This window comes from Desmodus rotundus, chromosome 2 (assembly GCF_022682495.2).
Source record: "Desmodus rotundus isolate HL8 chromosome 2, HLdesRot8A.1, whole genome shotgun sequence".
NCBI lineage: Eukaryota > Metazoa > Chordata > Mammalia > Chiroptera > Phyllostomidae > Desmodus > Desmodus rotundus.
The window spans coordinates 126,536,956-126,562,404 of record NC_071388.1 but is presented as its reverse complement, the minus strand read 5'-3'; the positions used below and the strand labels follow the sequence as shown (position 1 = coordinate 126,562,404).

The following is a 25,449-nucleotide window of genomic DNA, read 5'->3' as shown; positions in this document are numbered from 1 at the left end:
TGTTAATTTTCACAGCCTTTATGTAGACAGTTTAGGCTCAGGTGGGGTGTACCTTTTGTGTCTCTGGTTTCCTTGTTCCTGCTGCAACAATCCCTCAAGTTCCGATGAAGCTGTTGTAGGACAGTGTGCCCTCGGTGCACTAAACATGACACTTAGGGACCATGAGTCTCTTCATCTGTGGCAGGGAAGTCCTGGCTCCTTAGTTGTAAATTGGTCCCTTCATCAGGACATATACTAGCTTTACTGACACATACTTTTCAAAGGTCACTAGACTTCTGGAAATTCTATTCTGTCAGTGAAATTTGCATAGGCCTCATCCACTCCAACGATACCAGCCTTTCCCTGTGTACCTGTATATCTCGTCTTCCTTTTATATCTCGACTTCTCCGATCACAGGGCTGGGAATTCCATACAAGCTGTATGCTTCCCATCTCCCCGCTAACATGGATTTCCATGGAAAACAGACAGAACGCAGACAGAGCAGGCACGCTACGTTAAAATGCTTTTCTGTGAACATTTGCTCTTAGACTTCGAGTGGCGCATACTACCCTGGAACTGCAGTTTGAGAATTCTGGACTTACAGAAGGGGACTGTATCTTCAAAAGACATCATCTCTAGTCTCGAACCATTAAATTATACTTTATGGGAATAATGAAAGCCAACAGAGTTGGGATTGTTCCTATAATGCTTTTTATCAAAGAATAACGTCTGATCTTTACACATCAGTGCTTCAACCATAGTTCTTTAAAGAAATAGTGATTATGAGAGGCACTTATTTTATATACATTAAGAAAGAAAAAGCTCTGCCAATTAAAATATGACAATCTTTTTTCAAGGATCTTTGACACTTTTTCTTTTCTTTTGAAAGATTTTATTTATTTTTAGAAAGAGGGGAAGAGAGGGAGAGAAACATCAATGTGCCAGTTGGTTGGCTCTCACACGCTCCCAACTGGGGACCTGGCCTGCAACCCAGGCATGTGCCCTGACTGGGAATCAAACTGGTGACCTTTTGGTTCGTAGTCCAGCACTCAATCCACTGAACCACACCAGCCAGGGCAAAATATGACAATATGCTAATGGTAGCCCAGACCAAGGCATACCCCCTGTCTCTTGCTTTCACATTTCTTTCATTTGTCCTGAGAGATTTAGCAGTTTCTCCTGCTTTCAGTTTCTTTGCTTGGCAAATAATAAGCAACCCTTTTGTACATCTTAGTATCCAAATGTGAGACAGCTTCCTCTGTCTGCAGGGATCTCCTTTTCTTAGGTCCCATGAGGCACTTGGTTATTCATTTGCAAAAAAAAAAAAAAGGTTATTCCTTCAATGATACAGATTTGCTTCTTTTAATATCAAAACGTGTGCTCTCCTGCCCTGTATCTAATGTTTCTTTTGATTTACATGATAACTTTTCATTTTAATACCAAGTCATAGACATTTTCAACACATTTTAAAGGTAATTAAAATCAACACATACAGTAACAACAGTGTGCGTACCTCAAATGCCGTGTTGAAGGAACGAGAGTATTCCAGTCTGACTGAGCTCTTGAGTGGTCAGGCAGTGCCAACTACTTTACAGCTGCCACCTGGCCAACAATGACTGTAAAATGCCACTGTTGTTGAGTGTGAGACATGCCAACTTCAGAGATGTGAAAGTATGGGGGAAATATGTATTTCTGAATTTGTGCAGTATGGGAGTAATTCACACACCAAGTTTATAAAGTAACCAAAGCCTTGATTAGAAAAATAAAAATATGATGATATTGCCAGGTAGTATGGCAGGCAAATCACATGCTTCTAGATTTGGGAAAATACTTTAAAAGGTCACTAAGGAACTGTGGCCAAGGTGAAGAACACAGGCTCTGGAGCCAGATTCCTGTGCTTAAGTCCTCTTCGTAATCGTGTGGCCTTGGGCAGGTTAATGTGCCTCAATTTCCTCCTCTGTATAATTCACTCCTTATTTCTGGGAGGTGCTAACGTATGTCTTAGACCAGTACCTGGAACATGGTAACTACATGGTAAGTATCAACTATAATTACTATCTAGATCAGCGCTGATAACCCTATCTTCCCTACAGAATATATTGGTCTGTGGGACTGAGAAAGGAATAAACAAAAAGAGATTGTGAGGAAAGATGCGTGTCTACTTGCTTCCTTTTTGAATGTGAGGCACGAAGCCGTAGGAAGTCAGGCACTTACATGGCCCTCGACGTAGCTCGATCGCTGCTGATGATCACAACAGTGCTCATTCAGTCTCCACTTAAATTGGCTCTAGCAAGTCTAGTTTGTAGACTCCTTAATTCTTGGGAGCAGGAAATTCTCCCTTATACCTGCCTTGTGACTTCTGAACTAATTCTGTTTCTTTCTTTTTGGGTCACTAGCAAAAGTGCAACGCAGCTGGTGCCCATGTAAGACCATATGCTCTGACATGGCCCACCATGAGCTTTATTTCAAGCCCAGATACATGTTCTTTGTCACATGTGTCCATATATTTGATAAAACTATATTTCACTATTCTAACCCACAGAAGATGAAAAGAAACTATTTTTGGTAGACAGTAGATAAGCCTTCAGCCACTCTTTTATCTTCTTTATTAGAACCGTTGAAGAGTTCTGATACTCTGCCAGTGTACGATACCTTAATGTTTTGTGCAAGTAGGAATACTGACCGGATTCACCTCTACACCAAGGTAAGCATCGCACAAATTCTGTTGCTTGAATCTTACAAAAAGCTGCTTTTTTTGTTCATGTTTCAACTAAATATTTAATTTTATTAACAAAGAGATTGGCATCTACTTCCTTTTCTTCTTAAGCCTAATCACCAAATTCTGATGTTAAATGAAAGAGAGGCAAACCGCACAGTAGTTAACGGCACAGACTCCAGAGCCAGAGTGCCTCGGCTCAAACCCGTGCCTCAGTTTCCTCACTGTAAAATGTGGAGAGGAACTGTGGCAAGGATAAAATGAGCTAATTCCTACAAAGCACTCAGCACAGTGCCTAGCCATAGTGAACTCTCATTAAATAGCAGCGCCTGCGCTGACCAGTTGTAGCAGCAGCAACAGCAGCATCTTTACAGGAGCCTCAGCCTGCCCATCGTGTTCACTAAACTCTGTGAAGATTTAATAATGAGGTTTCTTAGATTCCTGCCATAGCCTAGGTTAGTGGAACTTAAACTTTTTCGCCTCCGATATGTTTGCACTCCTCAGGTTTGTTGAGGACCACGTTGTTTATGTGGGTTATATTTATTGATATATATCTAAAATTAAAATGGAAACACGTAAACATATTCATTTGTTATTTTATTTAAGAGTAGTTATAATATAAATATACATATTTACATCAATAGCATATCTTCATGAAAAATATTTATATTTTCCAAAACAAACACAATATTTAATGAATATTTACATTTTTAGCGATTTTTGCTAAAGGCTCAATAGAAGAGAGTGGGATTCTCATATCTGCCTGTGCATGGAAAACTCCACAATACAGTTGTGACAGAATGAGAATGAAACTAATGTTTTAATATTATTACAGAAACACTTTTGAATTTGTGGATCCCCTGAAAGGGTCTCAGGGGCCATGTGAGAATCTTTGCCCTCAGTAAACTGGTATAAATATTTGAGGAAAAACAACTTGTTGAGACTATAAATACTTATGACTATATTTTCAAATTTCTAATCTATATAAGTATAGTAAAGTGATATTTGAAACTTTTTAAAGTATATTTTATTAATTATGCTATTACAGTTATTCCATTTTTTTCTTCCCTTTATTCACCTCCACCCTGCACCCCCCTCCCACCACCATTCCCCTACCTTAGTTAACGTCCACGGGTTGTACATATAAGTTCCTTGACTTCCCCATTTCCTATACTATTCTTAACCTCCCCCTCTCTATTTTGTACCTACCATTTATGCTTCTTATTCCCTGTACCTTTTCCCCCATCCTTCTCCTGCTCCCGGCTGATAACCCTCCATGTGATCTCCATTTCTGTGATTCTTTTCCTGTTGTAGTTATTTGCTTAGTTTGTTTTTGTTTTTGTTTATTTTAGGTTAAGGTATTGATAGTTGTGGGTTTGTTGTCATTTTACTGTTTGTATTTTTTGTCTTCTTCTTTTTCTTAGATAAGTTCCTTTAACATTTCATATAATGAGGGCTTGGTGATGATGAACTCCTTTAACTTGACCTTATCTGGGAAGCACTTTATCTGCCCTTCCATTCTAAATGATAGCTTTGCTGGATAGAGCAATCTTGGATGGAGGTCCTTGCCGTTCATGACTTTGAATACTTCTTTCCAGCCCCTTCTTGCCAGATTAGAAGAGATTGATAGAGGATTAGGAGGTGACGAGGATCGTGAATACAAAAACAGCCTCCATTTTAGGTCCACAGCATCTGTTGTGGGACCACAGCCAAGAGAGGGACACCAAAAATGAATCCAGACAGTCAGCGTACTCCTCTTAAAGGCTGGGCCCCAGGCCACCATTTATGGAACGTGTAGACTTGGGAGGGGCACCAAGGAGTCCTTTGCTCACCTGAAGGCAGATCTAAGTGTCTGAGCCTCCCTCATCCCCCTGGGGAGAGAGCTCCAGGCCTGCTTCTCCCGCTGTAGCATGAGAGACAGAAAACTGACCCCCTCAGTGGGCTTGAAGGTCAAGAATCCAAAAGTCAGGCACCAGACCGGGCATACCACAGGAATTCAGAAGCCCTTAAACTCTTAAACTTTTTACTCTACACAGTGAAAGTTCTGCATCCTAAATCATCTGATTCGTGTTTTTCCCCCTGTGGATGGAGAGGGGAGAGAAACTGCAAACTCCTGGCAGTGTTCCCATGGAGTACAGTGCCAGCCTCCCGGACCCGTCTTCCGGCTCTGCCACTCAGCCTGTGTAGCGGGGGCCGCCTCATGTTCTTGACATCTCTCTTAATAGTTTCCAGTGCATTTTTATGGCTATTCTAAATAGTTGCATGTCCTATTGCCATAAAACATTACCCAGTTAATTTCTAAACACTAAGTATTTGAAACATTAACAGGTCTTTTCTCAGCTGCAGTAGAGATGAAATATTTCCTTTTTACCTTAGAACTGAAGTAGAAATTTGGACAAAAACCCAGTTCACTACCTAAAAGAATACCCCTTAAAAGGACAACAGTAACAGATATGTAGCAATTAATGTCATATTAACATTATAACTCTAAAGAACTGTTTATTTCAGCCAGAATCTCAAGTCTAATTGAGTTTAGAATAACAATTACATATCTAAACTTTTAATCTGTATATAACTACTTTTGTGTGTTTTCTTCAAAGCAACTGTGGGAGCTGTAGCATTTCTTTTCAGCTGGGAGTATTATACTGTGGGTTCAAATATTGTTGCTATAGTATATTTTCATATACAGAGATTCTTCTTCCCCTTTATAAAACACGTACTTCATGTTTAAATCTGCCTTTACCTGACCATACCCCTCGGCATGGTATTTTCCCCCGTGACGGTGAGTGAATTGGAGGCACGCCAAGGGCAGTGGGGAGCTTCCTCTCCTCCACTCACCGTCCTTTCAGGGGAGCTGTGTGGGTGGAATCTCGTCTAGAATGTGCCACCTCAGTTTATCTTTTAGGAGATGGGGCATATTATGTCACAATATCATTCTTTACTTTAAAATAATTACTAGTGCCTACAGACAAAATGGATTAATAATGCCTCTTAATCTATAATCAGGATGGAAACCAGATGAACTGTAATTTCATTCCTTTGGATATAAAATTAGACCTTTGGGAAGATTTACCTGCAAGCTTTGAACTGAAACAAAATCGCTCCCTGGTAAGAATAGTTCTGTAAATTTGTTTTGAATTACAATGTGAGTAATTTTAACAGCCATTTTGAGTTTAATAAAAGCAGAGTACTTGGTGGCCTCTGCAGCGTCCCATCACTGGCTGCATTTTAATCAGTCCAGGCAGTGCCTGTGAATTACCCGGCGCTAAGAACATGTGTGAGATCCGTTCCCTCGGTGAGTGATCACACCTAGGGTTGCTGTTTCTGTGGATAGAATCATCCTCACATCATTTAGTTTTTCATTCACAGTAGTAGCAACTGCGATAGTTGTATCTGACAGAATCGCATTTTATCTTTGAAGGTTAAGTTCTAACAATGACAAATTCTGAGAGCGATGAAAAGACCGTAAGACCATGCTGGGTGACTCTCGACTCTGTCAGAAGCACCAGCATACAGCGCAGGCCAACTCCCTGCCAGGGACGCCTCAGTTCTGATCTGTGGCCGGTTTCACTTCATTGCTAAGAAGGGTCAACATGCGGAGGGGCTGACCCAGCATGCAGTGTACCAGTGTCTACAGGAAAACAATGATTATGCTTTTGGCCTGTTAGTGGGAATCAAACATTGCCCATGGGTCGGCTGCACCTGCCTTAAAGGAAAAGGTAGCAGTGAGTAATTTTCTTTAGTGTCATCTAATCCTGATTCTCAGAGTCCCAGAAAATAGCATTATGTATAATTGATGAATAAGTAAGATTAAAGGTACTCTAATATAAATATCCCAGGTTTGTTGATGGCTATTTTTGTGTGATAAGTCGTTGGGCACAAAGCGGTTCTCAGATGTTGTAGTGTCAATCTGTCGTGACTGCCACGCCTGCTGTCCCCACGACCAGTTCTGCCTCTGCCACAACTTCCAACAGCCAGGCCTCTCTTTCCATGTCACTGAGCACATCGCTGCTGCTGGTCCCCGTGTGTGTTAGGGACGTGTGCTGGGGGCCCTGAACCAGACCTGCAGAGAGTCTTCAGACTGAAAGAGAACTCTGCCGAACTGGCCATGGTGGTTCACAAGAAAGATATGAAATCTGCATCAAATTGAAGAAAGCCTGAAATTGGGAAACTCAAAACCTGTTTGGGGGATATGGTAGAACATCAGTTTTCCGATGTTATGAGTAGCCTCGCTTTCAAAGGAAGAGGACCGTACACTCTTCTCTTTGCCTCCTTTTCTGCCAGATTTTGCGGTTTGTTCGAGAATGGAGTAGTCTGACTGCCATGAAGCAAAGGATCATCAGGAAAAGCGGGCGGCTGTTCTGCAGCCCAGTTCTTGCTTTCGAAGAGGTCACAAAGCAACAGACCAAACAAAATAGTACAAAAAGGTATGAGTTGTCTTTCTCTTTTTATTTTGTATTTTATTACTTGTCATTGTCACTTCTGGGGGTGGGCAGTCTGAGGTATTTATGTAACCTCTAATGAAGTCCTGATGAGTGAAGAGAAAATTACACATAAAATGACAGCTTATTTTATAGCAATATAATTAGATATTTGGTGAATTTGGTCAAATCTGCTGGAAAGACTAGGCCGTCTGGACCTTTCTCACCATAGCTCTTGCTCACCAGGAGAGAGGCCAGAGCCACAGGGTGGTGCAACCTGTGAACTGCCTGGCCTGGAACACTTGCTGACAACAGGAAGCACTTCCCTGTTAGAGCAACAGAACACGCCCCTGGGCCCCATCTGCCCTGCGCTTCTGGGTGTGAATCTTGGGTGCCCTGCTGCAGGGGAGCTGGTTCTAGTTGACGTAGCACCATCCACGTGGTGGGAGGTGACTCTTATGCCTGTGGTTGGAAACGAAATAAAAGGAACAGTTAAGGGTCTTGTGTTTGTAGCTGTTTTGTCTTTATCAGTACAGGTCCCTTTTTAACTTCTGTGCACTTAGTGTCCTTTCTTGGCATCATAAGCATCTTTGCCTCACCCAGGTATCCCCTTGTGTGATCCCCACTTTCTGGAGACCTTTCCTCGGCATGCAGCTGATTCTCAGGAAGCACAGTCAGCTGTCCTGTTGCCCTGCTCTTGCTTTGGAAGAGAGCACAAGACACTAACAGCCACACGGCAGAAAAATCCCCTGTAGCTCTGGCTGTCTCATGTAATATGATCTCTCTTCATCCCCACATGCCACCATTTTGTGATCTCTAGCATTTTCCATGCCCACAGGTGAAAAAAAATCATTAGTGGCATATGAGAGGATGTGGTTAATTAAATTACAGCCCCACACAGTGAAAAGTCTCTTCAGTTGTTTCAAAATATAGCCTATGGCATATTAATATGGGAAAACAAGAAATGATACTTATGATAAATTGCTAAGGGTAAATAAGTATAAAAAAAGGATGGAGACACAAATATATGTCATTGCTATTATTGACAGGGAAAGTGTCTGGAAGGATACCTTAGAAAATCTTACCAGAGGTTTCTCTAGGATGGTGGTTCGCAGCTGGGGGCAGTTTTACCCCCAGGGTGGCAATATTAGGAGACATTTTAGCTTGTCAAAATTAGGGGTTACGGCAGGGCAACATCTAGTGGCTAGAGGCCGAGGAAATTGCTGAAATCTTGCAGTGAACAGGACTGCACTCCCCAGCAAAGAATTATGTTTCAGAATGTCAGTAGTGCCACTATTGAGGAATCTTGCTCTAGACCATAACATTAGGGGGGTTATGCTTTATGCTAGAGATGGGAGGGGCTTTAGACTTTATGTTAGAGTCACCAACTCATGATGGAAAACAAAGCAGGGACCATAAATGAACAAATGAGCTCAGGTGTAAAACTAGAAAAAGATGGAGTAGGAGGTAGAACTATAGCAAATTGGAAAGTGCATAACCCATCTATCATTTAAATTCAGATTTAAAAATAAAATACTGTATGAGTCAAATAAAACCCTTTGATGAGTTGGATTTATTTATGAGCTGCCAGTTTTGGACTCATGCCTAACCCTTCTGTACTGATTGAATTTTTCTCACGAGCATATATTACTTCATATAAAAATACATTTAAAATGTATGTGTGTATTCATACACATATATGCATACATGTTACAAAAAGCATGATGCCTATTTTAATTTTCTCAATACTTCTTTCAGTCCTCTCTATTTTCTCATTTGTATAATCACAGTCTTACTTGAAGTGTTGGTCTTTTCTTTGCGTGTTCATAATACCCTTCTTCACTGAATTTATTGCCATTCTAGACAAGTCCCATTGTTTCTCCTCCATCAGACATGAATGGCCACTTAAAGAACCTCCTGATTAGGCCAAAAGCAAGCCATAAAATTGATACAAACCAAAGTTAGACACACTGTGTTATTTATACAATATATGTAGATGATATCTTACAGATAACACTTGTGTTAACAAGCAAAAGAGTAAATAATTGGACTTGTATTTTTAAGGGCCCACTCAGACAGCAGTTGGAAGATTAGACTGGAAGGGCGGGACTCGAATTGAGGAGACAAGTTGAGTCAGTTTTCTGTTGCCACTGTAACAAATTATCACAAACCTAGCAGCTTAACACAATAGCAATTTATTATCTCGTGGTTTTAAAAGTCAGGAGTCTGACTTGGCTCTACTAGTTTCACTGTTTTGGATTCTATAAGGCTAGAATCAGGGTGTTGGCTAGCTGGGCTCTTACTGATAGTCTGGAAGAATCCATTGCTGTGCTGAATCAGGTTGTTGCCAGAATTTAGTTTCTTGTAGTTGTAGGACTTAGGTTTCCTGGCTGGCTGTCAGCTGAAGGTCACTCTGAGCTTCTAGAAGCTTCTTCCTACTCCCAACACAAGGACCCCTCTATCCCAGGGCCAGCAAAGTTGTATGAACTCCTTGTGCTTGGAAATTGTTCCCTGTCTTAAGTTCTACTGATTGGTAAACTTAATTACATCTGCAAAGTCCCTTCACAGCATTATCTAGATGAATGACTGAATACCAGGGACAGGAATCCTAGGGAGATGTCTTGAAAATTCTGTCTACCACACAAGTTAAAAGCCTGTTGTAGTAAACGTGGGGGTGGGGGAACAATGAGGACTTACATTAAGGCACTAGCAATGGGAAAGGAGAAAAGAAAAGGAGGAGAGGTGTTAAAAAGGTAGCTCTGACCAGCCTTGGTCATTGATTAGAGAGAGGGAGGACTCCAGGGAAGCTGACTGAGCAGAGCCATGGCAGTGAAATTTGTGTGCCTGTTGGGGGCGGTGCTTGGAGGAAGCATGCTGATTCTCGCCATGGAGCCAAGTCTCAGTAGACTGGAATAACCATGTCTCTTTGGAAGCAGGTGTGGTAAGGGACGGGACTGCACAACAGCACTGATTGGAAGTCTGCATGAGGAGGGTTAGATACTGGGTGTCTTTCCCCCACTGTCCTACCATGTTACTTTCTAGAGAAAATGAACCAAAGGGGCATCAGGCTTGGAAGCACCAGGCTCAGTGGACATAAAGGAAGAGGCCTAATTGGGAAACTGAACAGTTTCCATAGTCTTCACTCAACTTCCAGAATACCAGCAACCACATTTTGTTTCCTAAGCAGAAGTTTAGGAGATTCATCTCTGAAAAAAATGGAATAGCCTCAGAATGAAGACAAATAGATACTGATTTTTGGGAATACCCCCAAAATCAATGGCTAAATCTCCAACCGGATTATCCTCCAGTGGCGTCCACCAGTTTTCAGACCCATCCAAGCTCAGGACTCGCACTCAGCTTTTGAGTAGCTCCCTTTTGAATGTGAATGGAAGGCAAGATCACCAGCCATTGTTTTGGTTCCTAAGTGAGTTCCCATTTTTCAGAGGCAGGCCTGGTTCAGTGGGAGCCCTGTTGGCTTTGAGATGAAACTATTTATCTTCTAGCCACAGCTCCTCTCCAAAGCAGGCCAGCAACCTGGAGCCAGCAGTGTTTCCACTGGTGGGCCACTTTCCAACACACACTCCTCTCTTCTTACAAAACCCGCCATCCTCTACTCGCAACCCCACCCAGGAGTTACTTAGCAGACAACATTCTCCCTTTTCTACTTGTCAAATGGGGATTTACCATAATCCTTTTGAGAATTGACATACTTCCTATCAAACCTCAGTGGAAAATTAAATATTGGTAACTCCCAACTATGTTTGAAAAGTTTTCAACCCCCACCCTGATTTGGAGTTGATTGTTCCTTGTGGTTTCCAAAAATCTGTGCTTAAAACTCTTGTAGGAAAGGTTATTTTTAGTTCTTAAATCTCTGAATAGATTTCTCAGCATCTTTTAAAGTTACTGAGTTAGGTTTCTAAGCTTTTAAACATTGAATAATACCTAAGGCAAGGTTCAATATCCCCTTTCCCCTCAAAGCCAGGAAGCTTTTGATTCCACTTAGAATCCACCGAAATACTTTAGTTGAAGTGCTTTTGTCAAGGGAATAAAATGGTTGAAGAAATTGGGGGCAGGGGATTTTAAGAACTAAAAGGGCAAGTTAGACAATTTTAAAGAATTCACTGTGGTCCTTTATTGCTTTAAGAAAGACACACAGTAGAAATGCTAATATATGAGAAGACAATCACCCTTAACAGGCGAATGCAAATTTAAAGCTATAATGAGATACCTATCACCATTAGCAGAAAGGTTTTTAACTGAAGTACCTGTGCTGGTGAAAGTGTGAGGCAACAGGTACTCCATTCATTGCTGGGGGCCTATGTGTTGGTACAAACCCACATGAGAGCAGTGTGTCAAAAGCTATCCAAATTTAATGTGCCCAGGACTTTTGACCTGGCAGTTTTTCTGGGCATTTATCTTACATATATTTCATGTGTAGAAAATATCACGGATGGGGATATTTATGACAGCATTGTTTGTGATAGCAGAGACTGGAACCACCAAAATGCCCATTAATCAGAGGCTGATTAGATATATTATATGGTTTATCCAAATAAGGGAATATTGCAACGATTTGAGAAATAGGGCAACTCTGTATACTAGTATGTATATTAGATATCTCTGAGGTGGATGTTTAGGTAAAAACATCAAAGTGAAGATTAATGTGTATATGATGCTACCATTTGTTTTTAAAGGTAAAGAGTGTAATGAGGAGTGTCTGCCAATGAGTTCAGGTTTCTTTTTGAGGTGATAAAAATGTTCTGGAATTAGGTAGTGGTGATGGTTGTACAACCTTGTGAATATACTAAAATGCACTGAATTGTAAAAATTTAATATGTTAAACTTAGTGGCACGAGTTATGTGTCAATAAAAATACAGAGATAAGCCCTGTCTGGTGTGGCTCAGTGGATTGAGCGCTGTCCTGCAAACCAAAGGTCGCCAGTTCGATTCCCAGTCAGGGCACATGCCTGGGTTGAGGGCCAGGTCCCCAGTAGGGGGTGTGCAAGAGGCAATCACACATTGATATTTCTCTTCCTCTTTTTCTCCCTCCCTAACCCTCCATCTAAAAATCAATAAATTAAAAATCTTAAAAAAATAAAAAATACAGAGATAAACAAATAAAATGGATAACCTACGTATGAGAAAAAACTATTTCTAAAAGGATAACTTAAAAACTAGCAACAGAGGTAGCTTTGTGGGAGGTAAAAAGGATGGAATGGAAGGGATTCTTATTCACTATACATACTATTACTTGCCTTTTGAATTTTGAAACATGTGCAGTATGTATCACCTAATTGAAAAGTTAATAATACAGTTTATAAGAAGAAAATCTGTTAATTATTAAATCTACTGTAACATAAAAGAAAATTTCTAAAATTTTACCTACACTTGCACAACAACAATTCTATTGTGATTTAACTTTGATTTTATTGTCAAGCTCCCAAATGAAGTACTCAGAAATACGAAGAAATGTACGTTTAAACTGATTCTTTTAAAAACTATAATCACTGTTAACTACCAGAGAAACTGGGTCATGCTAATTACAAGGACTTAATTGGGTAATTGCATTTCACCTACTTAAATTCCCTTGTCACCTTTAATTGGAATAACTTTCCTCTTACTTCCAGTCCCTAACCATTGTGTGGTGTTGAGAGTGTTGTGTAATAAGGTTTTGAATCCCATGTCAAGAGTGGCTTCACTTTAGTGGATGATTCCATAAGCCCCATATGGGCTTATAATAATGGAAACAACCTTGAGATTATACAGGATGTGATTGAACCTGTTTGAAAAGAGAATCACTTTACCTGGCATGCCGACACACACTATTATCGCTGATCAAGGTGATCTGAGGAACCTTGAAGAGAAGGCCAAGAGGGAGGTAAAAATGCAATTAGAGATTTTCTGCACAGCGTGCTAAGCTGTATATTTAAGGCTGCCAGGGGTGCATATATTTGAGCATTTCTTATTCCTACACCAACTCCTTTTTCCCTCTAAGTGAAAATTGGTCCATAGAATGTTGAATGACTCCTGAGATTCTTAGAAAAATAAATCCTGAGAAAACTAATGTGGAAGAGTGTTTCTCACACACGGAGACCAACATAAAGGGAGAAAATCTTGTTCTCTGACTTTAGCATCACCACACCAAATAGATGGCATCTTGCTATTTCTCCTAGTGCTTTTCAAAAATTTTTTATTGATTTTGGAGAGAGAGAAGATGGGAGAAAGAGAGAAAAGAGAAACATCAATTTGTTGTTTATGTATTTAGTGGTTGATTCTTTTACATTCCCCAACTGGGGATTGAACCCACAACTATAGCATATCGGTATGATGCTCTAACCAACTGAGCTATCTGGTCAGGGCCTCTCCTATTGCTTTTGGAAGAAGGAGTGTGACTGTGAAATAGAGAAACTCTCACAGGAGAGAGGAAATCCACTTTACATGTCCTTATTTTAGATACATAACCAAAGAAGATGTTGCTGTAGCCTCAATGGACAAGGTGAAGAATGATGGGGGCCGTCTCCGTCTGATCACAAAGGAGGCTGGGCCACAAGACACTTCTACAGAGTAAGGTTTATTTACTAGTAGGGCACAGCAGTACTAAGACTACTCCTTTAAATCTTTGTATTCGTTTTTGTAATAATAGTTTACCTTTGTATGGCATCTTGCAGGTTATAAAGAGCTTTCACGATATGGTAGCTCTTCAGTCCTCCTAGCAACCCTGTGAGGCACATGATGTCCTCACCTTAGAAATTAGACACCAGAAGGTTATTTTTAGGACCTAAGACCAAGTGACTAAGTGACCTGCCACAGGCCTCTAAGATGCTAGGAAACCTGAGGTCTAATACAGGCTCTGCCCCCTAAGAGCTCAGAGCTCTTTCTTGCATAAGATTTTGTTTTAACACTTCTAATGAGCAGCCATAGAAAACAGCCAAAGTAGCTTTGATTCCTGTGTAGGACTTTTCAACATAATTGAGTAATATACCATTTCCTTTTATTCTAACAAATTGAGTACATGTCCTGTTGTGTTTTATTTCTAATTTTAAGTCAGTCAAACTCTGAGTTTACCTTTAGGAGGCAATATTTAGCAAGTCTTCAGTCCTAATTTCTATCAAGACTTTTTGGCTACTTGACTTTGGCACTTTATGGATGTGACACTGTGTCTGTAGGCCAGCAGGGCCTGGAAGACGGGGTTCATGAGAGCCTCACTAATGGCCTCTCTGTCCTAAAGAGGTGTGTGGCATTTGGAGCGCATGATAGCACCAACTTTGCTTATATCACATTAGCCTGTCCTTTTCCAGCCTGAAGAAGCATTTTCTAACTTCTCCAGATGTTTCAAAGTCTGATTGTTTAACTTGAAGATATCTAAATGCTCAAAAGAGGCAGCATATTTGCATTTAAATTAATTTTTTTAAACACACCATTCTTTCCTTTATTTGGCATGGAGTATAGAGTGCTGACTGCAGCCACTTCATTTCCACACAGAATCACAGAATCTGTGGGTCCTATGTTTACTGTTTATCAACATAGAAATTTTGAAGACTCTATATGAAGTTATGCCTGTTTAGACTAGTGTAAGTATTATTATCTGTTTTGTTCAATTCTAGAAACTTTCTTGAAGATGGAGCCTGTGTCCCGTTTGTAAATCCCTGCCTAGCCCAAGCTGATCACACTGTGAAGCCTTCTACTTCCAAGGGCTATTTGCAAGCTGTGGATAATGAAGGAAAGCCACTTTGCCTTCTCTGTCAGCAGCCCACTTGCCAAACTAAGCAAGAGTGTGAAGTAAATGCTTGGGACTCACGGTTTTGCTCTCTGAAATGTCAGGAGGAGTTTTGGATTCGTTCTAATAATAGTTACCTACGAGCCAAAGTATTTGAAATTGAACATGGTGTGTGTCAGCTATGTAATCTGAATGCACAAGAACTCTTTTTACGTCTGAGAGATGCTCCTAAAAGTCAGCGGAAGAGTCTTCTGGATATTACCTGGATCTCAAAGCTCCCTTTAGAACAGGTAAATTATAATCGCTTGACAGATAGGCAGCATTGTACTCAATGATGAATATTGACTCGCTTTCCTTTTAACATTTTAATATGGAATGTTCAAATATATACAAAAGTAGAGAATAATGAACCCATATACCCATCACCCAACTTGAACAGTTATTGACATTTTGCCTTCATTTTCATCTATCCCTTCCCTCAATTCTTTTTTTTTTCCCTTGGAATAACTTTAAAGCAAATTCTAGACATTTCATTTCACCTTCAAATGCTTTCATTGTGTATTTCTCACAAATGTAGCTTCTCCCTCTCTCCTTTTCTCCTTCCCTCCCTCTTTCTGTCTTACCTCCAGCACCCATTATCACACCCAACACAATTTTAATTTCTTGATTTTAGTGCATACATATTTGGTTTCCCAGATTGTCTCAAAAATATCTTTTTGTAGCTGTCTTTTTCAAATTAGAACCCAGATATGACCCACATATTGCATTTAGTGATTGTTCCCCTTATGCTCCCTTTAATATACAAGGGGGTCCCCCCAAAAAACAGAATTTATTTATAAAAAATTATGTATTTATTCTTACATGTTTAAATGTCAGTCACCTTCAAAGTACTCTATATTTGATGCAATACACCTATCAAAACTTTTTTTCCACTGATCAAATCAGTTTTTGAACTTGTCAGTTTTGATGCCTTTTAGTGCTTCTGTCATTTATGTTACATCTTCCATATCAGCAAAACGTTTCCCTTTGAGGACATTTTTCATCCAGGGAAACAAAAAAAAGTAGCTTGGGGTGAGATCAGGTATGTAGAGAGGGGAGAACATTGGGGAGTCATACAGGTTTTGGTCAAAAACTGCCAAACACTCAGAGGATATGAGCGTGTAAGCTCGTAAATCACCTGTCGTGAAATGGGCAAACGCATTGAGCCTTCAAAAAAAAATTCACTAAAGCCAAACACAGCCTCTCACAACAATGCCAGCTGGTACACTGATACACATGAATTTCTAGAACACTCACCTAGCAGGAGAAGCCTGTACTACAAGGGGCCTGCCCTCCAGTAGATAATTCTGGTTTCTTTTTGGGTCCCCCCCCATATGTCACCCCAGTCTTTTTTTACACCATGGATTGTTGAAGAGACTGGGCGGTCCGCATGCAGGATTTTGCACACCCTGGGTTTGTCTCCCTGTATGCTGATGGCATTATCTGACATGTTTCTCCATCCCCGGGATTTCCAGAATAATGGTTATAAGATATAGAGGCTTAATTAGATTCTGATTCAATTACTGGGGAAAGAGACCTTAGCAGGTGACACATGGCATCAAGAAGCACCTGTGAGGACCCCCATCTGTTTCCACAGTGGCTGTACCAAGTTACATTCCCACCAGAAGTTTACAAGGGGTCGTTTTTCTCCATGTAGCCAATAATATTTTTTTAAATCCTCACCCAAGGATATCTTTTTGACTGATTTTAGCGAGAGGAGGGTGGGGGAGGAGGGGGAGAGAAACATCAATGTGAAAGAGAAACATTGGTTGTCCCCTGCACACACCCCAACTGGGGATCAAAGCCGCAACCTCTTGGTGTATGGGAAAATGCTCCAACCAGCTGAGCCACCTGGCCAGGGCCCCAATAAATTTAACTTTAAAAAACCCCAAAACACCTATGGTCCAGTTGTTCCACTTTTCTTGATGTTAATATTGAGTGACAAAGGGCAAAGAGGTAACCCTAAAAATGTAGTTCAGTGCAATGAGAAGGCAACATACATGTTCATCTGTTGTAAAATAGAATTTTAGTGAAGCAATTTATGACAAAATATTTTTTTATTGTTGTTCAATTACAGTTGTCCCAATTTTTCCCCCGTTGCTCTTCCCTGGCCCACCCAACCCCCACTCCCTTCCCTCGGTGAGTCCCCACCCTGTTGTCCATTCCATGGGTCCTTTATACATGTTCCGTGACTAGACCCTTCCTCTTCTTTCCCCCGTTACCCCCTCCCCGCCCCCCTCTGGTCACTGTCAGTTTTTCTTAGACTCATCAGTATTCACTTGATTCCCAGAACTCAACTGGATTTCTAACATGGTGATCTAGTCAGTTCTAAATTTCACGCTGAAGCAAGAATGTAATTTTATAGTGAGCTTAATTTTTTTTTAAATCGCTCCTCGGCCACTCTCTGCTCACTAAAATGTTGAATAAATTCCTGCCAGTTAGTCAGATCATATATTTTTATTTCCGGATTATGACAGCATTAATTAATAAGCATTTCTGCAAAGATGAGTCAGCATGACTTTGAGGACTCGGGAAATACACTACATTTTAAATGGTATCCAGAGTTCCCGAAACATCCTTTGGTCTGATTGTGGAGGGGTATACTGCACCCACCCCAGGGGTGCCACCCAGACTCTAGTTGTTGCCTGCCGCCTCGGTGGGGGCTTCCAGAAGACACGCAGTGAAAGGACGCGAGGACATCCTGAAGCAGCCTGTCCGGGAATGCAGAAGTAACGTAACACACATCTAAAACAAAGGGCTCAGGGTAGGGGGCGCCGCAGGGCTCAGGTGGGACGGGGCGTCCGAGAGGGAGAGACTCTCTCAAGAGGTGAATTTAGGATGTTGAAGACTGGCCCCAGGAGACTCGTTAGTTACTAGGGAGAATAAAGGAACACCTTCTGGATCATAAAGTCTGTCAGAATAGACTGTTCAAAGCAAAAGAATTGGTTATGAAACGCAGTACCAAAATGTTTTCCTCAGAATGTGCCGTTTGCTAGATGCATAAGACTGCCATTTGTAGTTGCTTCTAGCAATGCCAACCGCAGCTGGACAGTCTACTGCTCCAGCCTGCTGCCACTTGGGGCGTCTCTCGGGCTGGGCGCCGTTATCACGTCCCTGTGCCGTCACGGGTCTGACAGGTTTCCTTAGAAGTGCTTCAGAACTACGACACAGGTTCCCATGGCTCTCAGCTGTGCAGTTGGTTATAATGTCTTCCTTGTGCAAGACCAAGAAGAAATAAAAACAACCTTCACACTCATCCCTGTGACATTTAAACACCTGCACAGCTAGGCTGTGAGCTGGTTTTACTACCTTAGGTAAAATGTTAAAATACTTTCCATTTGAATGTAGGTCATCATTGGTTAAATATAAAGTGTGTATATGTGGACTGGCCTAAATCATGCCTGCTTTAAATGGACATCTTTGTTTATTCAAATATGCAACTTATATAGGTTTGTTCTAGAAATACTATACCAGTCTATGTTACTTGGGAGATTCCCAGGTGAATAGCATAAAATTCCAGGTGATAGCTATTAATATTAAACTGCCATTGGCATAGTAACGAATGCATTTAGGTCAACAATTACAGATTGTTCGAGTCAGTAATATTCAGAAGTTTTAAGTTACTAATCTGTTCTTATTCTTTTCTCAGTTTTGTTTTAGTGACTATATAAAGTATCTCCAAAGTGCAGAAGCAACTGATTTTTCCCAATCTGTCAGGAGTGTTGGTATTTCATACTTGCTTGTAATTTTTCAAAACGGGTTAGGTAAGGGAAAAATTTTTTCAGAAACACATCTTATTGCTTTCAAATTGCTAACCTAAGGCTTTTTCCTATTCACAAAAAGAAAGCTATAAAAAGACATTCTAATGTATTTTTCCCTGTATGATTTTGCTGTATAAACATGATTGCACAATGCAAAACCAACAGTTCCCACCTTGTATGTAAAAAGGTGCTGATCTTGTGCTCTGATTGCAGCTTAATGAAATGATGAGAAACCCAGGGGAAGGGCATTTCTGGCAGGTGGACCACATCAAGCCCGTGTTCGGCGGCGGAGGACAGTGCTCCCTGGACAACCTGCAGACTCTCTGCACGGTCTGCCACAGAGAGGTCAGTGAAGCTCTCAGACACATTTGACTCCGCCCTGGGACATAAAGTACACACCGTGCGTACAGGTGTGGGCGATGCTGTCGGTATCCGTGTCCCTGGTTTGGGATCCAAAATGTGTTTTCTTTCTTTCTTCACCTAACACTTGTGTTTCCTCACAAGGCCTAACTTCTCAGTTACAGATGGAAGAGAAGCTGCTTCCCTTCTAATTTATTCTAGAGCCAAGAAATTTCACCACCACCCAGATGAAAATGAATATAGTGTACAATTTGTAGGTTTCTTGAAAAGACTCAGACCATCAAACTAGAAGTTTGGTGAACTGGGGCAGTAATATATGTTTGCATTTGCAGCTAGGGATGTCCTTAAATGTCTAAGAATGTTAATAAATTGTCTCTAGGACCAACTCAATTCAACATTACAAACAGTGCATTCCTGGCCAAAGTATGAAATCTGTTAACCTCGGCACATCCTTGAACAATTACTTGTTGCTTAGGACAAGAGGGAAAAAATGACACAGTAGCCCTGACCAGCGAGCTCAGTGGGTTGGGCATCATCCAGAAAAGCGAAAGGTTGCCCGTTCAATCCTGGCCAGGGCACATGCCTGGGTTGCAGGTTCGGTCCTTGGTGGGGGCGGTAGGGAAGCAACTTATTGATGTTTCTCTCTCATGTTGATGTTTCTCTGCCTTTCTCCTTACCTTCCCCTCTCTCTGAAAATAAATAAAATCTTTATTTTAAAATGACATAGTATTGTTTATCAACTAGGATGAAGTTTTCACAGCCAGCCCAGCAAAAGAAAGTCGTATCTGCCCACTGAGATAGTCTTAAAAAGAAGCACATATTCAATATGCAAGTTTGTATCTAACATCTTTTTTTTTCACTTATGGCAGATTTAAGCACTTTCCCATGTTTCTATAATGAGCATTCATAATGTTTATTGTCTAAAATGGCTGCACATTATTCTGTTGAGTAGATCTGTACCACAGTTTTTTTAGCCATTCCCATACTGATGAGCATTAAAGTTATTTACATTCTTTTTCGTTCTTATACATAATGTTGCCAAGCACATTTTTTTATGTTTTGAGGTCATTCCTTAAGATAGATTCTCAGATCTAAAATATCACTAAGTCAAGTGTTTGGTTATTTTTGAGGCTGGTATTTTTATCTCCAAGCTGTTTTCCAAAGGTTTACAGGCGCTCCCTGGCGTCAGTGAAAGAGAGTGCTCGTTCAACGGCGCTAATTAGTGCCCGTGTGGTGGGAGAAGAAGGGCCACCAGCATTTTGTTTACTAAAGCCCCTGCTGTTTGTTAAAATGCTGCTCAATTGTATTTACGGTTTTGAGGTCTGTTCAGATCCTTTGCCAGTGTTCCTATTGTATGAGCATTTTCTCAGCCTTCTTTTAATATTTTAGACTCCTCTCTTCAGAAACATAGTTTTTACATAAATACGATTATGTCATACAGTCAGGGGTTTTGTTTGTTTTTAGTTTGAACACTTTGCTTTCCTCACCCTTCTACCTGGATCACTTCAAATGTCCAAGGACTCCAGTCAGGGGAAGCGTCTTCTGATTTCTTACCTGTTCACATTACTAGCACATTTAAGACCAGTAAGAGAATTAAGAATAGCAAAATAAAATGCTACCCTTTCTGTAATCACTTTCCAGGTTCTCATGAAAATTTTTATTTGTGGGAATGGCAGAATTCGGTTCTTTTCTATCTCATCTTGTTTTTCTGCATTGGTTTGGCTGTTGGGTTGGGAATTCCAAAGGAGAAGAAGGAGGTGAACCTTGTATGCACTGCATTCTGGAAAATTCCAAGAAGCCTTACAGCCTCCCACTTGGATGAGGAGAACTATAGCCTCCTCCCCTAGTCTTCAAGTGAGGGATTCACAGATCTCACTGGGTAGCAAGACATCCCCCACAGCTATGTGTTTTCTCCTCAGCATCTGGTCTTAAGTGAACCTAGGATGTCAGGGCACTTAGCGGAGCTACTTGGGTCCTCTGCTTGTGGTTTGGTTCCCCCCCCCGCCACCGATGGCAAAGCACTGGTAAGTGGGTGTGGTGATAATGTAGTTTTTTCCAGACTAGCAGAATAGAAAGAGTTTTTGACTTTCTGTAGCTAGTACTTTTTCCCCAACATGCAAACACATTTCTATTTTTACCTTTTAGAGAACTGCCAGGCAAGCCAAGGAAAGGAGCCAGGTGAGAAGACAATCTCTAGCAGCAAAGCATGGATCCGACATCACACGATTTTTGGTGAAGAAATGAAGTATAAAGAACTTGGATGGATGACAAATGGTTTACATGTGGAGAAATGTAACTCAAGTTTTTTCGTGTTTGTCTAATATTTTAAGAGTGAAAATTTTCAGAAAATCAAGAATTCAAGTTAGTTCCTTTTTCATATTAAGTGCTTTTAGTGTTCACTGCCTTTTTAAAGTAGTTAACAGAAATCCTGAGATGTGGTACTAAATATTTCTGTGATCTTGATTTCATGCAGACTCTCAGTTAGGTTTCAGTAAGGTTTGGTTAAGCCCTCATTTCCCCCTACTATACCTTAATCATGGTATTATGCAAAGATGGTCTTTGAAAAATACAGTCTCAATTACTTGCAAATGCTGCTGGATTAGGATTGGTTCTGGACTGCTGGGCATAGAAAATGGAACATTGCAAAACCATAAGGGAAAATTGGGAAGCGAGTCATCATTATTCACGAAAACTGGGCAAAGTGTGACCTGCCTGCTTAGTATGCAAGAGAGACCCTTGTTCACTAAATGCCTCCAAAAAGGGCTTGGGGTACACATTTTGAGTGTTTCTTTTTTGCTGTATTTCTTAGCCAGCTGTCTTTATTGAAATGATGCTTTTGAAAATAAGCTAATTGGACCCCCTGCTGTTTGTGGACAATTCAGGGGTACTTGGTAAAATAATTGTTAAGATTTTTTAAACTAAAAACATAAAATATAAAATGCCACTTAAACTTCAATTATTAGTTAGTTCATTCTCATGCATAAAACTAGGCTGGCTGTCAAAGCACCTTTTGTTTCCTAGTTATCGCTTTTTGTTTTTAAAATTGTGTTTTATTAAAAGTGTATTCCTGGTATCTCTTTCAAAAGAAGTGATGATGATTAAACACTTTATATTAAAACATGATCAGATTGAGATGTGTGTTTAAAAATAAAATGTAATCAACATAAAAAAGTAGAAGGGTGCTGATGAAATAAAACCAGAGCACAACCCTGTAATATGTCAGAATCGTGAATGCAAAGAATCAGAACTACACAAAATACAGGTTCAAGGAAGAATTACGTTCACAAAAGACCTGTTTGTAAATACTGTATGGATGCAACCTTGCCCGTGACTTTCCAGTTTTAATCAGTATCTGATGTTTTACAATGTAGAGGACTTGTTTTAGAAAGATTATACACTTATGAAATTTCCTTTTAGAGTTTTTATTAAGTTTATAACTTTTACTGTATAAGGTCAAAGAGTATTGTTTATTTTACAAATTAGGTTGGGCTTTCTTTGGCCTTTTTTCTGTTTTGCTGGTCAGGCTCTTTAAAGTTTTCTGCCTCATTGCCAGGGTAACCTAGGATTCCTCACAGTTGAGAGCTAAGAAATCTTCACACTGCTGTTCCTGCAGCATAGGGTGTTTGCAAGTGAGACTGTGGTCTAAGTAGGTCAGGTGTGAGTGGCTCTTGCTCTGTAGAGCAAACTAAGGTGGTGATTCTAGGGAGCGCATTCTCAGACGTAGGAACTGTGTGCTGGTTTGGGGTGAAATGACCCATGAAGGTGGTCTACTCTTGGCCAGATTTCAAAAGTTCAAATTAAAAACACTGTAAGAACATCAAAAAGAATAAAATATGGATAAATTTAACCAAAGAGGTAAAAAGATCTGTACACTATAGATTTTAATGAAAGAAATTGAAGAAGACACAAATGAATGGAAAGACATTTTGTGTTCATGGATCTGAATAATTAATATTGTTAAAGTAGCTATATTACCCAAATAAATCTACTGATTTAATGCAATCCTTGTCAAAATTATGATGTAATTTTTTATAAAAATAGAAAAAATCCTAAAATTTGTATGGAACTATAAGACACCCTCTGATAGCCAAGGCAATCTTGAGAAAGAAGGACAAAGCTGGAGACCTCCTGCTGTCTGCTTTCAAACTATATTACAGAGTTGTAGTAATCAAAACATTGTGGTACTGGCATGATGCGTAGATCAATGGAACAGAATAGAGCCCAGAAAGAAAGCCATGCATATATACTCAACAAATGTTCAGCAAAGGAACCAAGAATATACAATTGGTAGGGGATAGTTTCCTCAATACAGTGTTGGGAAAACTAGATAACCACATGCAAAAGAATAGAACTGACCCCTGTTGTACACCATACACACAATTCAAGAGCTGAGCATTAAACCTGAAAGCATGAAACTCCTAGAAGAAAACATAGGGTCAAGCTCCTTGACTTCTGTCCTGGCTATGATTTTTTTTTAATGTGACCCCAAAAGTAAAAATAAACAAGTGGGACTACATCAGACTGAAAAGCTTTTGCACAGCAAAGGAAATTGTCAACAAAATGAAAAAAATCTACATAATGGGAGAAAGTATTTGCAAAACACATACCCAGGAAGAGGTTAATATCCAATTTAGATGAGAAACTCATACAACTCAGTAGCAAAAAAACAATCATTAATCATCGTGGAAATTCAAATCAAAACCCACAAGGAGATATCATCTCATTCCTGTTACAATGACCATTATCAAAAAGACAAGAGAAAATGAATGTTGGGGAGGATGCGGAGAAAAGGGGTCCCTTGTGCACTGTTGATGCGAATGTAAATTGATGCGGCCACTGTGGAAAATAGTATGGTGGTTCCTCAGGAAGTTAAAAATAGAACTATTGTGTGATCCAGCAGTCCCACTTCTCGCTATCTGTCCGTAGGAAAACAAAAGAATGATCTTGAAGGGATATCTGTACTGCCATGTTCATTGCAGCAGCATTCACGATAGCTGAGGCCTAGAAACAAGAGTCTTGTCAACAGATGAATGGATAAAGAACACAGTAGCTGTATATAGTGTAATATTTTTCAGCTGGAAAAAAGAAGGAAATCCTGCAACTTACAACAACGTGAACCTGGAGGGCATTACACTAAGTGAAATAAGGCAAATTAAAAAGGACAAATGCTACATAGCATCACTTACAGGGGGAATCGTAAAAAAAAAAAAAAGGCCGAACTCATAAAATAGGAAAAAAGTAGTTACCAGGGACTGGGAGGTGGGGGAGTAGGGAGAATTTAATAAAAAGGCGCAAACTTTCAGTTATGAGATGCATATGATCCGACAATCTAATATATAACATGGTGACTATAGTTGATGTTTTGTATAATTAAAATTTGCTAAGAGTAGAACATGCATGTTCTCCCCTCCCTAAAAATAGAAGTATGTGCGATGGTGAATGTGTTATTAACTGGATGGTGGTCATTTTCACATTGTATCAAATGATCACATTGTGCACTGTAAACACCTTACAATTTTACTTGTCAATTAGACCTCAATAAAGCTGGACAGAAAAACACCTAAGGAACAATGAGCATTTGCCACACAGGATCTTGACTGGCCCATCCGCATCCCTCCCTGCCTTGTCTCAGAGCTTTGTTGCTGCCTCCCCTCCCAGCCCCTCTTTGACCTACTTTATTCGAGGGGCGCACTGAGACAAAGCATTCTGGCTGAATTCATGGCCGAAAATAAAGGTAGACAGACAATAGCACAGACCTCAGAAGATAAATAAATACTGCAGGGGCATTCTAGGGAGGTTGCTTTTTCGTCCTCACGGTGTGAAAGAGAAGCTGCCCTCTATGGATTGCAAATGGGAAGTTCCAACAGAGGGCACGGATGGGGTCAGGGCAAGCAGCGGACTCTGTGTGCAGAAAGACGTGCCCAGTGCCCCTCCCCCAGGAAGAAAACCACTGCAGCCACGCAGGAAATGGAGATAAAGTGAAAAACAAAGAGGGGTCGGTGGCACAAAGGAGGGGTGCCCAGCTCTGAAAAGCCTCAGAGAAGTTATAAGATGCAGTTTAGACTTAGAAAAGGAAAGACTGTTTCCAGGGAACAGAACTGAAAATGAAGAGTCGGGGAATGACAGTTTGCAATACGGGAGCTGTGAAAATACGCCGGAGCTGAGAGATGCAGTTGTGCGTGTCAGCTAGCCTGTGCCCTTGTCCCCGCTCGCAGGCTTTGGGCCAGTTTGGGCGGGGGGGGGGGGGGGGGGGGGGGGGGGGGGGGCGAGCTGGGAGGCTCAGGCACCCACACCGTGCATGCCCAGCGTCAGCCTGGCCTGCCTTCCTGTTCACAGCCGCTGAGAGCCAGTGATCTCCAGAAACTCTGAGCAACGGCAAAGTTGCCCTTCGCAGCCCCGGAGCTGTAGGGGAGATCTCATTTGGAGTTCCTAAAGAAACCCGCTCTCAGCATTAAT

General features: G+C 40.7%; 1 protein-coding gene across 7 annotated transcripts in view; it reads left to right on the top strand.

Annotated features, from left to right (window-relative positions):
• ZRANB3 (zinc finger RANBP2-type containing 3) overlaps nucleotides 1–23,161 on the top strand; it is a 225,942-nt gene extending 202,781 nt beyond the window's left edge. For 4 of the 7 annotated variants that reach the window (XM_045203150.2, XM_045203148.2, XM_053918619.1 and 1 more), the window contains 7 exons: nucleotides 2,592–2,683; nucleotides 5,702–5,803; nucleotides 6,980–7,122; nucleotides 13,570–13,680; nucleotides 14,721–15,123; nucleotides 18,847–18,978; nucleotides 21,139–23,161. In XM_045203150.2, coding sequence (XP_045059085.2) covers nucleotides 2,592–2,683; nucleotides 5,702–5,803; nucleotides 6,980–7,122; nucleotides 13,570–13,680; nucleotides 14,721–15,123; nucleotides 18,847–18,978; nucleotides 21,139–21,237 — 1,082 coding nt within the window. In that variant the 3' untranslated portion in view covers nucleotides 21,238–23,161. The remainder of the gene's footprint in view (nucleotides 1–2,591; nucleotides 2,684–5,701; nucleotides 5,804–6,979; nucleotides 7,123–13,569; nucleotides 13,681–14,720; nucleotides 15,124–18,846; nucleotides 18,979–21,138) is intronic. The other 3 variants (XM_045203153.2, XM_045203151.2, XM_045203152.2) reach the window with 3 other exon arrangements.
• The last annotated feature ends 2,288 nt before the right edge of the window (nucleotides 23,162–25,449 follow it).